Genomic DNA, 15133 nt, shown 5'->3' on the forward strand with positions numbered 1-15133 from the left:
AAAGCCAATGAAAACGTTATCTAAACTAAAAGTTGGTTCATTGGTTGCAAACTTTTTGGCATGGGTGTTTTTTTATTTCTTTGGGTGATATTTAAACTGAAAACAAACATACAACAGATATTGTTTTGATGCTTTCAAATGTTTGCAGTGAGAATAAATAAATAAATAAAAAAGTAATCAAATAGCTTTTATTACACACAATTGTAACATATAGAAATAGTACTGATATCATTATTTATGGTAAAAAAACGCACACCTCATCCAGATGGCGAGACCAATTGGCATTGAGGAATAGAAGAGGAAATCGTATTTTCCGTAAACCTTTATGTATATGCATGACTGTGTGTGTGTGTGGCTCTGTGTGTGTGTGTGTGTGTGTGTGTGTGTATGAGTGTGTGTGTGGCTGTGTGTGTGTGTGGCTGTGTGTGTGTGTGGCTGTGTGTGTGTGGCTGTGTGTGTGGGGGGGCTCTGTGTGTGTGTGTGTGGGGCTTTGTGTGTGTGGGGCTTTGTGTGTGTGGGGGGGGCTCTGTGTGTGTGGGGCTGTGTGTGTGCGGGGGGTTCTGTGTGTGTGTGTGGGGGGGGCTCTGTGTGTGTGGGCCTCTCTCTGTGTGTGTGGGGCTCTGTGTGTGTGTGTGGGGCTCTGTGTGTGTGTGGGGTTCTCTGTGTGTGTGTGGGGGGCTCTGTGTGTGTGTGTGGGGCTGTGTATGTGTGTGTGTGGGGCTCTGTGTGTGTGTGGGGGGGGCTCTGTGTGTGTGGGGCTCTGTGTGTGTGTGGGGGGGGCTCTGTGTGTGTGTGGCTCTGTGTGTGTGTGTGTGGCTCAGTGTGTGTGTGGCTCTGTGTGTGTGGGGAGCTCTGTGTGTGTGGTTGTGTGTGTGTGGTTGTGTGTGTGTGTGTGTGTGTGTGGCTCTGTGTGGGTAGCTTTTTTTGTAGATGGCTCTATGTGTGGGTGGCTCTGTCTGTATGAGGGTGGCTCTGTCTGTGTGAGGGTGGCTCTGTGTGTGTGTGTGTGTGTGTTTAGGTGGCTCTGTGTGGGTGGCTCTATGTGAATGACTCTGTGTTGGTGACTGTGGGTGGCTCTGTGTGGGTAGCTCTGTGTGGGTGGATCTGTATGTGTGTGTGGGTAGCTTTGTGTGTGGCTCTGTGTGTGGGTGCAAATGCAATAGGTCTCGCATTTGCTAGAGATTAAGCTATTGGCATTGTAAATAACAATACCATTTATTTATATGTTTTAAAAACAAAAACATAAATAAAAATAATGTCATGAGCAATGCCAAAAGCTCTAACTTTAACAATGCCGAGACCATTGCATTGTAAATGCTTGTTATATTTTGTTCTCGGCTGCATTAATTATACACCCAATACAATGCCTGATTTTCTCATCAAAACACAGCTTTTAATATGCACAATATATATTTTATGATCATGTTTTATATGCAGTTATGCTTGCATCTAGTATTCATCATAAATACATATGCTTTAAAAAATATAAAGTTTTATTATGACCCATATGCTTTTTAGCCTTTTAGTGATTATCATGCATACATTGTTTATATAATGTCATCTTTAGGAGTCATAGGACTAAAATTAAGTAATGTCCAGCCCCAACATGGAGATAACAATAAAATGTTGGGATTTCCTAGATCTGCAGGGGTGGGATGTCTAACCCTCGAGTGCAAGAGCTCAGTCCAATGCACTACGCTGAGGAAGAAATACAATTGGACACCACAGTCCATTCACAAACCCACTTAGCAATCACGCATAAGCAGTGTTGTCAGGTTACTTGACAGTCCTACTCAAGTTTCATGGACATAGTGGTAATCCTAATAACCTTTCATTCTTGAACACATTCCAGCCTAGTACTAGCAGCAACAGGGATTTGTTGAAAACGTATATTTTTAGTCTTATTCTACTACTTAAAATGGGCATAGTAACCAAACAGCTTGAAATTATAAAAGCAATTATGCATGTCATAAGCAGCCAAAAAAATGACATTTTTCTGACATAGTTATAAAGTTCCTAGCATCGTAGCAAGATCTAGCTATTTCTAAGCACTACACTACGATTTTGGTCATATCATTTAATAGCAAACTTAGCTCTCGAGTTTCGTAAGGATGATCGTGCGTAAAACCTGTTGCCAGCTAATACAGCGGTTCTCTATCAGAGTTCTGCCGGGGAAGGAAGTGTGCTAAAAGCAAAAGAACACTCCCCCCACCCCCACTCTGCTTCCAGACCACACTTCAACTGAGAGCTGCTGATCCAGCAATGTGGGTGACTTATACGAATATTCTTAGCTAAAAGATCTCTCCTAATCAACAGAATATGAATCAAGTTTTCACCACAATTGTGCCTGTTCTATGTGCCTCAGAAGCTACCACCATTGTTGTATGGATTGATAAAAAAGGTCAATGCGGACCCAAATAATCCCTCTAACTTCCGGCCTATTTCTCTGCTCTCATGCTACTCTAAAATTCTTGAAAAGCACGTCAATTCTCTTCTTACTTCTTATGTTGAATCCTCTAATTTCCTTCACTGCTCTCAATCCGGGTTCAGGGCCGGCTTCTCCACTGACACCACTCTTCTGGGAGTGTCAGAGACCATCAGAAGACAGGTGGACAATGGGGAGACAGTGGCACTCATTCTGTTAGATTTGAGTGCCGCATTTGACACTGTCTCCCATTCCATCCTTTTGTCCACCTTGAAATCTGTGGGCATTGACGGCTCTGCCCTGGCCTGGATTGCCAGTTTTTTTTCTGATCGCACTTTTCAAGTTTTCTCTTCAACTTCTGTCTCTTCCATCTATGCTTCCACTCATGGTGTTCCCCAGGGTTCTATCCTTAGCCCCCTTTTCTTTAATCTTTATGTGAGACCTCTAGCTTTCCTGGCTGAGCAAGCAGGTCTCACGATTTATTCTTATGCAGACGATACTCAAATCGTCTACTCTCTATCAACAAATAAACATCTGCCTACGTCTTCTCTGCAGTCCGGTTTGAAACAAATCTCCAACTGGATGCATACACATAAATTAAAACTAAACGGTGACAAAACGGAGCTGCTTCTATTTGGTCCTGACCCATCGCTCTGGGGCCCGCAACACTGGCCTCAGCAGATGGGCCCTACTCCTACCCCTTCAGCTACAGCTCGTAATCTTGGGGTCCTCCTCGACAACCAGTTGTCAATGAAGCAACAGGTGGTAAAAGTCTCAGCCACCTGTACTACCATCGTAAGGTGGCTGAGAAAAATCACGTGGATGCTTCCAGCTGACACCCTGAGGACCGTAGTCCAGGCCCTTGTCACTTCATGGATGGACTACGGGAACATTCTTCTTCTGGGTGCCTGCAAGGAGGTCACCAAGAAATTACAGGTAGTTCAGAACATGGCAGTTCGCCTCATCTGTAATCTGCCTGCCAGGTCCTCGGTCGCCGTTCATCTGCGCAAACTGCACTGGCTGCGCATTGAGAGCAGAGTGAAATTTAAAGCTCTCTGTATAATGCATCATATCAAAACTGGCAAAGCCCCGAAATACTTGTCCTCCTTGGTGCAGGATTATGTCCCTACCCGCACTCTGAGATCCTCTACGCAAAATAAGTTTCAAATCCCGCGCTTTAACAGAGCCAAAATGGGCGGTCGCTCGTTTGCGCTGCTAGCACCTTCTCTATGGAACTCCATGCCTCATCCCCTGCGATCCGAAATCTGCTATCTTAAATTCCGCAGGGGAATCAAGACCTGGCTTTTTAATTGTTAAAATGTGTGCTTAATCCTTCTCAGCTTACCTTACCTTTTGTTTGCTCACTAGCGCCGGGAAACCTCCGGGTAGCTGCGCGCTCAATAAATGCAATTATAATAATAATAATAATAATATGGATACATGTGCATTGCACAGCTGTGTCCAAAAAGTAAGTGGGACTGAAATGTATACAAAGGACAGAAAATATTAGCTAAATCAGAGATAAAGAAAAGAGGATGATTATTTTCACGAAACTGCTGACAAGAAGAGGCATAGTTACAAGAGCAGTTAAAATGTAAAATTGAGCATACCACAGGCGAGGTGCTGACCGATGTGATTTGTTGTGCTGAAGCCAAAGGAACTTGCACTGCATGTGTGTCTTCAAATGAAACACGTTGAGTCACTTTTCTGCCAGGGGCTCTGATGAGGTTTGGCCTCGGCCTAAGAAGTCGTCCTCTTACTTGCTGCGTGGGACTTAAAACATCTTTTTTTTTATCCTCATGAGAAGGGAGCTTACTGGTGGAACTGGTAGAAAAGGAAAAAATGAAAATAAAGCAATGTTTAATTTACAATGGGCAAAGATGGTCTGAATTAACTGGAAGACAAGTGAATTTTTTAAGAACTCTTTACTTCATCATGAAGTAATAAAGCATCATCTTGCACGTGTACACACATCACAAGCCAAGCACTTTGTATATTTTGTAGTAGACAGTGAAATGTATTGTGGATACTTCAACAACATATTGCTGTAAAGCATACTATGAATTGGCCAAATGAGAGGGGAGTAGGGACCAACTAATGCTACAGTAGCAGCAAGGAAGAAACATCATAAACGGCTGAAACTTAAATATATATTATTGGTCTACAATGATCAATCAATCAATCAGAACATTTATATAGCGCGCTACTCACCCGTGAGGGTCTCAAGGCGCTAGGGCAATGGTGAAAAGTCCACTGTAAGAACCAGCTGTCGGAGGGATAGGAATGCAGTAGGGGATCCGTTTTGATGGAAATGCTATCAGAAGGGGGTGGGGGGGAGGGTTGCGAACGCATCACATAGGTTTACCTTTTTAAATAGACAGACAGTTCATTTATAAATTCTGCTGCCATTTTTTTCAATGCATATAAATACTAGGCCTGGGTGGAATTTCAATTACGCCAAAATAATTGGAGTAATTTTAGTCATTTGGAAAAGCTCAATAATTACACAAATACTCCTCTTTGGGTAATAAGGGGGGAAAAATCCGAACCCAAAGGCACATTTAGCACTTGTGAGCGGCCACTTGCTCTCACTATTCGTGTTCTGTTGCATTTAGTGCTATTTCTTATCATAAAAAGCAATCTTGTGTCCATTTTTGCACTAAGAAATAGCGTTAAATGGAGAATTACTCTTCTTACATAATTCAAGAGTTATCTCGCAGAATCATTAGGTAATTTCACATGTTTACACAATACTTAATTCCCCACTACAGACTCATGATAGGGAGGTCTGGGGCCTCCTGTTTTTTTTTCCAAATATCTTTTTTTTCTTCAGTTTACATAACAAACACAGTGCCATTGTAATAGTAACAAACGCAGACAACATTTATAATCTACAATGTTATAGAGGCAACAGTAATTCCACATAAGGTCAGTGAGACAATTAAAAGAGACATTGCTTCATATTTCAATACACCACCATAAGAACCCTGACAATGCTTCACTCTCATAGTGATCGACCATCATGTCCCGAGGGTATATTTGGGCCTGCACCTGCCTCTATAGGGGGGTCTTGAGTAGCTTCTATCAGGTCAAACCCATAATAACTCATCCAGCAACCCCAAACGTTTCAGATTTTGAGGGCAGCCCCTGGTTTCGTAGGAGACCTTTTCTGCTACCATTTATAGGTCCACCCCCTTTCTTAATTCTTGTTTTGTGGGAACCTCAGCTGCCCCCCATCGCCTGGCTACATCGCGTTTAGCCACAACTAGGCCCAGGGCGGGGCGTGGCCACGGAGGCGTCCAAGATGACCGCCTTTGCCTGAAGCTCCGTCGGTCCGGCTTGCAATTACGCATTTAACCATGCATTAATCAATTCCTAAGTCCAACAATCTTTCTCCATCCTGCAGCTGACCCGACTGGCAGACCTACGGCGCTCGAGCGAGGTTCGGAGGCGGTGGGTGGTTCGAGAACGGCAGAGGGGATCGAGGGCTGCGAAGCCTTCTCCCTTGGGGAATCCATCTGCGCCTGGCTGGCTGGTGAGTCTTGCGCCTGCAGGGCCCCTGCTGGCTGCTGTGCCCCTCCGTGGCGCTCGGTGGGCCCCCTCTACCCCCTTGTCCCGCACTGGGCTGGGTCGTTCGGGTCCCGGCTTCTGGGATGCGCTCGCGGCTTGTGGGCCTGTTGCGCAGTCCCGAGCCGGGGACTCGATTTGCGTTCCTCCCAGTTGGGCCTGGGGGCTTTGAGCGGGTTCGCCGGGGCGCGGCGGGTCCTGCGGGGGTGAGAGCCACCTCTGACTTGTGGCGGCCCCGCCGTTTCTCAATTGCCCCCTGTACAGCCGCGATTCTATCCTGGACACTGGACCCCCCACGATTATCCCGGCTGCCAGAGCCCTGCGGCCCAGAGATTCCCGCTACAGACCACGGCCTTCAGATATCTCTGGGCCACCCGCCCTGGCCATTTGGTGATTGGGTCCGGTGCTAACGGCCCGAGAGCCAGCCTGGGGCGTGCCTTCCGCTCTACATTACAACGCCATTTCTGTGTCTGACGTGACCTCCCTGGGCCCGAGGCGCTGTGTTTCCGCGCCATAACTGATTTTGATCGGAGGGTGGATTTTCCTCGAGATTTGGAGTTGACTGTCTCCTGCCTCAACGCTAGTGCTCCTTTTATGCTTTCCGGACTACTTTCGTCTCTGGGGCCGAGGTTGTTGATTTGATTGTGACATTGGCGCATCATTTATCTGGTCCTGCTTCGCACCTCGTGCGCTAGTCATCTGGCAACTGCCATTTGTGCACACCTGCTGCTGCCTGCCATTTCCCCTCACACACCATGGGGAAGAGGGATCCAAACCAGCGCAAAGTCAGCTTTGACAAGGCCTCCATAGTCAACTCAGATTCCCCCCCTGGCTCCTCCACGAGCGACGGTGGTTCTGTTGACAGAGATGATGCCGCGACTCTGGTTACCAAAATGATGAGCGAGATGAGGGCCAGTTTTAAATCCCTGGACAGTAGATTTGACAGCCTTGAGAAAAAGCTGTCCGACATGGGACCAAGGTGCAAGCTCATGACCAACGCCTTGACGCGGTGGAGTCAAGAGTCTCGGATATTGAGGATGGCGCATCGAAATCATTGAAGCGCCTGGAGCGAGTTGAAAAGATCCTCAAGGAGGTGGCCATTAAAAACGAGGACCTCGGAGCGAGTATCCGACGCAACAACATCCGCATCCTCGGCGTGGAGGAGACAACATCGACAGGACGCATGGATACCTTTGTGGAAAAGTTACTCGTGGATCTATTCGGCAGAGAAGTCTTCACACAGGGGTTTGTGGTGGAGCGAGCTCATAGATCTTTAGGCCCCCACTCTGGCCTGCCGCCGCACCCCATCATCGCAAGGCTTATGAATTTCCGAGACCGTGATGCCGCCCTTCGGGCGGTGCGCGAGAAGGGAGAGATCCAGTGGCAGGGCAGTACCTTATCCTTTTTCCCGGATTTCACCCTCATAGTGCAGGAGGCGAGACGTAAGTACAACGGCGTCAAGGCTGCGCTGAGAAACTTGGGCCTCAAATACGGTATGCTATACCCAGCACGGCTGAAGGTGGATGTGGCCAGCAGGTTTCACATTTTCGACACCCCCACGGAGGCACAAGAGTTTTGCCAGAACTATAAGAAACAAGGGTCGGGCGCGGTTAACACTCCTGGCCCTGCTTCTCCTGTGCGTGACGATTCCCAGGCCAGCGCAGATCTGTTCACGGACCCAGGGACTGACTGATCACCCATTATCTAATTTTGAATCCTTTTTGTTGGACTACATGCTCTTTGCAAAATGTTGTGCTCATTCATAAGCTGATATATAAGTTTGCCTGACCGACGTGGCGTTGCTGCCCCCCATGGCGGATGCCTTTGATTGTTTGACCGTAGCGGTTTTTTTCTAAACTGAAAATAGTTCATTTATGCTGTCAATGTCCTACACTTTACGATGTAACGCTACAGGGGTTTACGGGGTTTGCCTCTTGGGGGTTGACATGAGGCTGGGTGGCGGGAGGCGGGCGGGTTTTGTCTTGTCATTTTTCACTGATGATTGTTACATTGCTTCATATGCACGCAGATTGAGTTGGAGTAGCGGTAATAACGCACTATCCAGTCTATTTTTGATATTGTTTCCCATATGGCCAAGTTAGGCCTTCAGCTCGGGACATCTGGGCTTTCACTGTTATCCTGGAACGTTCGGGGACTGAATAACACTAAAAAGCGTAGGCAGGTTTTCAATTACATCACTCGACACAAGATCGATATTGCTTTTTTACAGGAAACACATTTGGCCCCCTCTGACTCCTCTCAGGTTGCTCAAAGCTGGGGTAACCATCGGTTCTTTTCTTCTTATAGTAGATATTCTAGAGGGGTAGCCATAATAATACATAAGCGAGTGCCATTTGCTCGATCCCACAGCATTGCAGACAAGGAGGGCCGTTACCTGATCATCACGGGGGGTTTATTGGATACAAGATCACATTGGTAGGGATATATGGTCCTAATGTCGATACAACCTCTTTTTTCCAAGACCTACAGGTGCAGCTCCTCAAACTCGATCCTGGGTTATTGATTATTGGTGGGGACTTTAATTTATTGATGAATCCCCCTAGGGACAGCACATCCTCCTCCCCTGACATTAAAACTAGATCCCGTCCGGTCCTGCTCGATATATGCACACACTTCTCTCTAATCGACATTGAGGCACAGATTCACCCACAGCTCCCTGACTATACGCACTACTCTGGGTGTCATAATACATGGACCAGAATTGATTACTGGTCCCTTTCCCCAGGGGTCGCTGGTTGGGTTGAGAGCCATCTCACCCTCCCGCGCATGCTGTCAGACCACTCTCCTATAGTTCTTAAATTGATGATCCCTAGATAGGGTGGATATGAGAGGCAGTGGCGGTTTCCCGGGAAAGCACTGACTGACCCCGTTTTCACTGAAGAAGTTCGACAAGCCATTGAAGAATATTTTGAACTTAACACTGGGTCTGTGGAGTCTTGGGCGGTTCTCTGGGAAGGGTTCAAGGCAAATATTCGAGGGGTCTGCATTGGCAAACATGTTGGTGCTTTAAGAGACATCCGCTCCACACTGACGCGCGTTGAAAACGACATTGTTGCACTTGATAGAGAGCTCTTACAGAGTCCATCAGGCGATAAGGAAGCCAACCGCTTGTCATTAATGATGGAGCTTAGGGAGGAGGCGGACAGGGAGCTGAGATTTTTGACCAGACGGTGCACGGCAAGGCAGTATGGGGAGGGTAAAATTATTTACAACAAGGGGTGGTGATGGACAGAGTCTCTGAATTAAGCAGAGTACTCTCACCCAGTCAAGAGATCAGGGCTAGATCCAACACCGTTTTTTAGCTCATTGCACCATCCCAGTTTCAGAACCTGGCTGTATGCAAATTAGTCTGTCCCTGGCCCAGTGCATCATGGGAACAGGGCAGACCAGACTACAAAAGCCAATTCTTACACTGGGAAGGAAACAAGCTTCCGGGGACCGGTTTCTGGCATTACAGCCGTCTTCGGCCCGGCTTGCTTGAATCCTGATGGTGCAATGAGCAAGGGACTCACATCTGAGTATACCCTTCCACGCTTAGGGTGGACAAAATTATTTACAACAAGGGGTGGTGATGGACAGAGTCTCTGAACTAAGCAGAGTACTCTCACCCAGTCAAGAGATCAGGGCTAGATCCAACACCGTTTTTTAGCTCATTGCACCATCCCAGTTTCAGAACCTGGCTGTATGCAAATTAGTCTGTCCCTGGCCCAGTGCATCATGGGAACAGGGCAGACCAGACTACAAAAGCCAATTCTTACACTGGGAAGGAAACAAGCTTCCGGGGACCGGTTTCTGGCATTACAGCCGTCTTCGGCCCGGCTTGCTTGAATCCTGATGGTGCAATGAGCAAGGGACTCACATCTGAGTATACCCTTCCACGCTTAGGGTGGACAAAATTATTTACAACAAGGGGTGGTGATGGACAGAGTCTCTGAATTAAGCAGAGTACTCTCACCCAGTCAAGAGATCAGGGCTAGATCCAACACCGTTTTTTAGCTCATTGCACCATCCCAGTTTCAGAACCTGGCTGTATGCAAATTAGTCTGTCCCTGGCCCAGTGCATCATGGGAACAGGGCAGACCAGACTACAAAAGCCAATTCTTACACTGGGAAGGAAACAAGCTTCCGGGGACCGGTTTCTGGCATTACAGCCGTCTTCGGCCCGGCTTGCTTGAATCCTGATGGTACAATGAGCAAGGGACTCACATCTGAGTATACCCTTCCACGCTTAGGGTGGACAAAATTATTTACAACAAGGGGTGGTGATGGACAGAGTCTCTGAATTAAGCAGAGTACTCTCACCCAGTCAAGAGATCAGGGCTAGATCCAACACCGTTTTTTAGCTCATTGCACCATCCCAGTTTCAGAACCTGGCTGTATGCAAATTAGTCTGTCCCTGGCCCAGTGCATCATGGGAACAGGGCAGACCAGACTACAAAAGCCAATTCTTACACTGAGAAGGAAACAAGCTTCCGGGGACCGGTTTCTGGCATTACAGCCGTCTTCGGCCCGGCTTGCTTGAATCCTGATGGTGCAATGAGCAAGGGACTCACATCTGAGTATACCCTTCCACGCTTAGGGTGGACAAAATTATTTACAACAAGGGGTGGTGATGGACAGAGTCTCTGAATTAAGCAGAGTACTCTCACCCAGTCAAGAGATCAGGGCTAGATCCAACACCGTTTTTTAGCTCATTGCACCATCCCAGTTTCAGAACCTGGCTGTATGCAAATTAGTCTGTCCCTGGCCCAGTGCATCATGGGAACAGGGCAGACCAGACTACAAAAGCCAATTCTTACACTGGGAAGGAAACAAGCTTCCGGGGACCGGTTTCTGGCATTACGGCCGTCTTCGGCCCGGCTTGCTTGAATCCTGATGGTGCAATGAGCAAGGGACTCACATCTGAGTATACCCTTCCACGCTTAGGGTGGACAAAATTATTTACAACAAGGGGTGGTGATGGACAGAGTCTCTGAATTAAGCAGAGTACTCTCACCCAGTCAAGAGATCAGGGCTGGATCCAACACCGTTTTTTAGCTCATTGCACCATCCCAGTTTCAGAACCTGGCTGTATGCAAATTAGTCTGTCCCTGGCCCAGTGCATCATGGGAACAGGGCAGACCAGACTACAAAAGCCAATTCTTACACTGGGAAGGAAACAAGCTTCCGGGGACCGGTTTCTGGCATTACAGCCGTCTTCGGCCCGGCTTGCTTGAATCCTGATGGTGCAATGAGCAAGGGACTCACATCTGAGTATACCCTTCCACGCTTAGGGTGGACAAAATTATTTACAACAAGGGGTGGTGATGGACAGAGTCTCTGAATTAAGCAGAGTACTCTCACCCAGTCAAGAGATCAGGGCTAGATCCAACACCGTTTTTTAGCTCATTGCACCATCCCAGTTTCAGAACCTGGCTGTATGCAAATTAGTCTGTCCCTGGCCCAGTGCATCATGGGAACAGGGCAGACCAGACTACAAAAGCCAATTCTTACACTGGGAAGGAAACAAGCTTCCGGGGACCGGTTTCTGGCATTACAGCCGTCTTCGGCCCGGCTTGCTTGAATCCTGATGGTGCAATGAGCAAGGGACTCACATCTGAGTATACCCTTCCACGCTTAGGGTGGACAAAATTATTTACAACAAGGGGTGGTGATGGACAGAGTCTCTGAATTAAGCAGAGTACTCTCACCCAGTCAAGAGATCAGGGCTAGATCCAACACCGTTTTTTAGCTCATTGCACCATCCCAGTTTCAGAACCTGGCTGTATGCAAATTAGTCTGTCCCTGGCCCAGTGCATCATGGGAACAGGGCAGACCAGACTACAAAAGCCAATTCTTACACTGGGAAGGAAACAAGCTTCCGGGGACCGGTTTCTGGCATTACAGCCGTCTTCGGCCCGGCTTGCTTGAATCCTGATGGTGCAATGAGCAAGGGACTCACATCTGAGTATACCCTTCCACGCTTAGGGTGGACAAAATTATTTACAACAAGGGGTGGTGATGGACAGAGTCTCTGAATTAAGCAGAGTACTCTCACCCAGTCAAGAGATCAGGGCTAGATCCAACACCGTTTTTTAGCTCATTGCACCATCCCAGTTTCAGAACCTGGCTGTATGCAAATTAGTCTGTCCCTGGCCCAGTGCATCATGGGAACAGGGCAGACCAGACTACAAAAGCCAATTCTTACACTGGGAAGGAAACAAGCTTCCGGGGACCGGTTTCTGGCATTACAGCCGTCTTCGGCCCGGCTTGCTTGAATCCTGATGGTGCAATGAGCAAGGGACTCACATCTGAGTATACCCTTCCACGCTTAGGGTGGACAAAATTATTTACAACAAGGGGTGGTGATGGACAGAGTCTCTGAATTAAGCAGAGTACTCTCACCCAGTCAAGAGATCAGGGCTAGATCCAACACCGTTTTTTAGCTCATTGCACCATCCCAGTTTCAGAACCTGGCTGTATGCAAATTAGTCTGTCCCTGGCCCAGTGCATCATGGGAACAGGGCAGACCAGACTACAAAAGCCAATTCTTACACTGGGAAGGAAACAAGCTTCCGGGGACCGGTTTCTGGCATTACAGCCGTCTTCGGCCCGGCTTGCTTGAATCCTGATGGTGCAATGAGCAAGGGACTCACATCTGAGTATACCCTTCCACGCTTAGGGTGGACAAAATTATTTACAACAAGGGGTGGTGATGGACAGAGTCTCTGAATTAAGCAGAGTACTCTCACCCAGTCAAGAGATCAGGGCTGGATCCAACACCGTTTTTTAGCTCATTGCACCATCCCAGTTTCAGAACCTGGCTGTATGCAAATTAGTCTGTCCCTGGCCCAGTGCATCATGGGAACAGGGCAGACCAGACTACAAAAGCCAATTCTTACACTGGGAAGGAAACAAGCTTCCGGGGACCGGTTTCTGGCATTACAGCCGTCTTCGGCCCGGCTTGCTTGAATCCTGATGGTGCAATGAGCAAGGGACTCACATCTGAGTATACCCTTCCACGCTTAGGGTGGACAAAATTATTTACAACAAGGGGTGGTGATGGACAGAGTCTCTGAATTAAGCAGAGTACTCTCACCCAGTCAAGAGATCAGGGAGGGTGGCAGACCCGGTAAACTACTCGCACAGCTGCTTCGGGCCCCTCACCATTCCTCCTACATCACAGAGATTGTCTGACTGCAGGGAGATATGCTTCGTTCCACGTCAGAAATATGCAGAACCTTCTTGTCCTATTACAAAAATCTTTACACAACCACATTGACAGGGGACCAGAAGGACCGGGGTGAATACCTAAACGAGTTTGCTATGGTGTATCTTGAGAAATACATGCAGGAATTTTTGGCGACACCCATCACTCAGGACAGCATAGTTGAGGCCATTGAGTAGTTGCGAGGGTCCTCAGCGCCAGGCCTTGACGGCTTCTCTGCCGAGTTCTACAAAGCCTATAAAGAGGCCTTAGTCCCGCGATTGGTGGAAGTATACGCTGAGGCACTTGAGACGGGCTGCCTGCCTCCCACGTTTAGAGAGGCGGTAATCATTTTACTCCCTAAGCCAGGTAGAGACTCCACATTGTGCAGCTCCTACAGGCCTCTTTCTCGATTAAATCTCGACTACAAGATTTTGGCTAAGGTCATTGCCATCCGGCTTTCATTGCTGATGGAATCTATCATATCCCCAGCACAGTCTGGGTTCGTCCCACATCCCTCCACCTCTTTGAACTTGCGGACTTTGTTCTCTGTTTTGCACCATGTGGACCCTTCCACTCCGGCCGCCGCTATCCTTCTCGACGCTGAGAAAGCATTTGACTCCTTAGAATGACCCTTCCTTCTGTCCATCATGAGACGCATGGGTATGCCAGAATGTTTTGTCTCCGAAGTTGCACTCCTGTACACCGCACCTACGGCCAGACTGCGCCTCAATGGCACAATAACTGAGCAGTTCTCCTTGTCACGCGGCACACGTCAGGGATGCCCCCGTTACCCGCCTCTCTTCATTTTGGCAATGGACCCTCTGGTCCGTCATTTTCAAGAAAAGCATCTACACAGGGGGCTCCAGTTTCGTACTGGTCCTCTGTTGATATCTTTGTATGCGGATGACACGATCTTATACGTCAGACAGCCTCACATCAATCTGGAACCTCTTATTCTGGAATTAATTCGATTCGGCAAATTTTCCGGTCTCCGCCTCAATTGGCACAAGTCGGTCATCTTTCCACTCACCCCGAGCACCACAGTGTGGAATTGCTCTTACCCTCTTGAATGGAGTCATGACTCAGTCAAATATCTAGGGGTTCATATCCATTTAGACACTGTGTCCATCATTAGACTAAACTATGGTAGTGCGTTGGATTTCTTGGAGAGCCAGATTGAGAAGTGGATCAGACTCCCTTTATCTATGGTCGGGAGGATTGCTATAAATAAAATGGTTGTACTTCCTCGCTTTTTGTATCTTTTCAATAACATTCCGATCCCTCTTACCAAGGTCTTTTTCTCCCAGCAGCGCTCCTCGTTATTGCGATTAGTTTGGGGATCTAAAAATCTGCGTGTGTCCTGGCGGGTTCTGACCCTCTCATATGAAAGGGGCGGTTTTGGTGTTCCTGACTTCTATCTTTATTTTTTAGTCGCACAATGCTCGTATGCATATTCTTGGTTTCACCCTGATGCCCGTATTTTATATTTGAAGCCTGAAGCGGATTTGGTCCTGCCCGGACTACTTTCCTGTGTTCTTCCCAGGGGTTTAGAGAGAAATCACAAAATTATCTCAGGCAGTAGCCTGAGGAGGGAACAAGAGGCAGTAGGGTGCTGGAAGACGGTCAGCCTCCAGTCAAATCTGATACACACAATAGAGACCGTTCCCAGGATAAGACCAAGTCATAAAGGGTGAGTTGCCCACTGGTTGTTGGGCATCTCACAAAAAGTGATAGACTGGCATCACACTCCACCCGGAGTCATGCATCATCATCTGCCAGTCCTCGCCCTCCAAACACCGCGTGTGATGGAGGACGGGCATGCACCTGAAGACAGGGATGCACTTCTAAGTGAGTGGGGGCCCAGAGTGAGAAGTGATTTAAAAAGCCATCACAGTGCACCCATACATCCTTTATTCAACGGGAGACTGTGT

At 47.9% G+C, this 15133-nt stretch overlaps 1 protein-coding gene across 3 annotated transcripts in view; it reads right to left on the bottom strand.

Moving 5' to 3' along the window:
- The window catches only part of BDP1 (BDP1 general transcription factor IIIB subunit), a 1449812-nt gene that overhangs the window by 562218 nt on the left and 872461 nt on the right, over positions 1-15133 (bottom strand). For all 3 annotated transcript variants that reach the window (XM_078675286.1, XM_078675285.1, XM_078675287.1), the window contains one exon: positions 4036-4249. In XM_078675286.1, the coding sequence (XP_078531412.1) occupies positions 4036-4249 (214 nt within the window). The remainder of the gene's footprint in view (positions 1-4035; positions 4250-15133) is intronic.

Source organism: Lissotriton helveticus, chromosome 2_1, assembly GCF_964261635.1.
Source record: "Lissotriton helveticus chromosome 2_1, aLisHel1.1, whole genome shotgun sequence".
Lineage (NCBI taxonomy): Eukaryota > Metazoa > Chordata > Amphibia > Caudata > Salamandridae > Lissotriton > Lissotriton helveticus.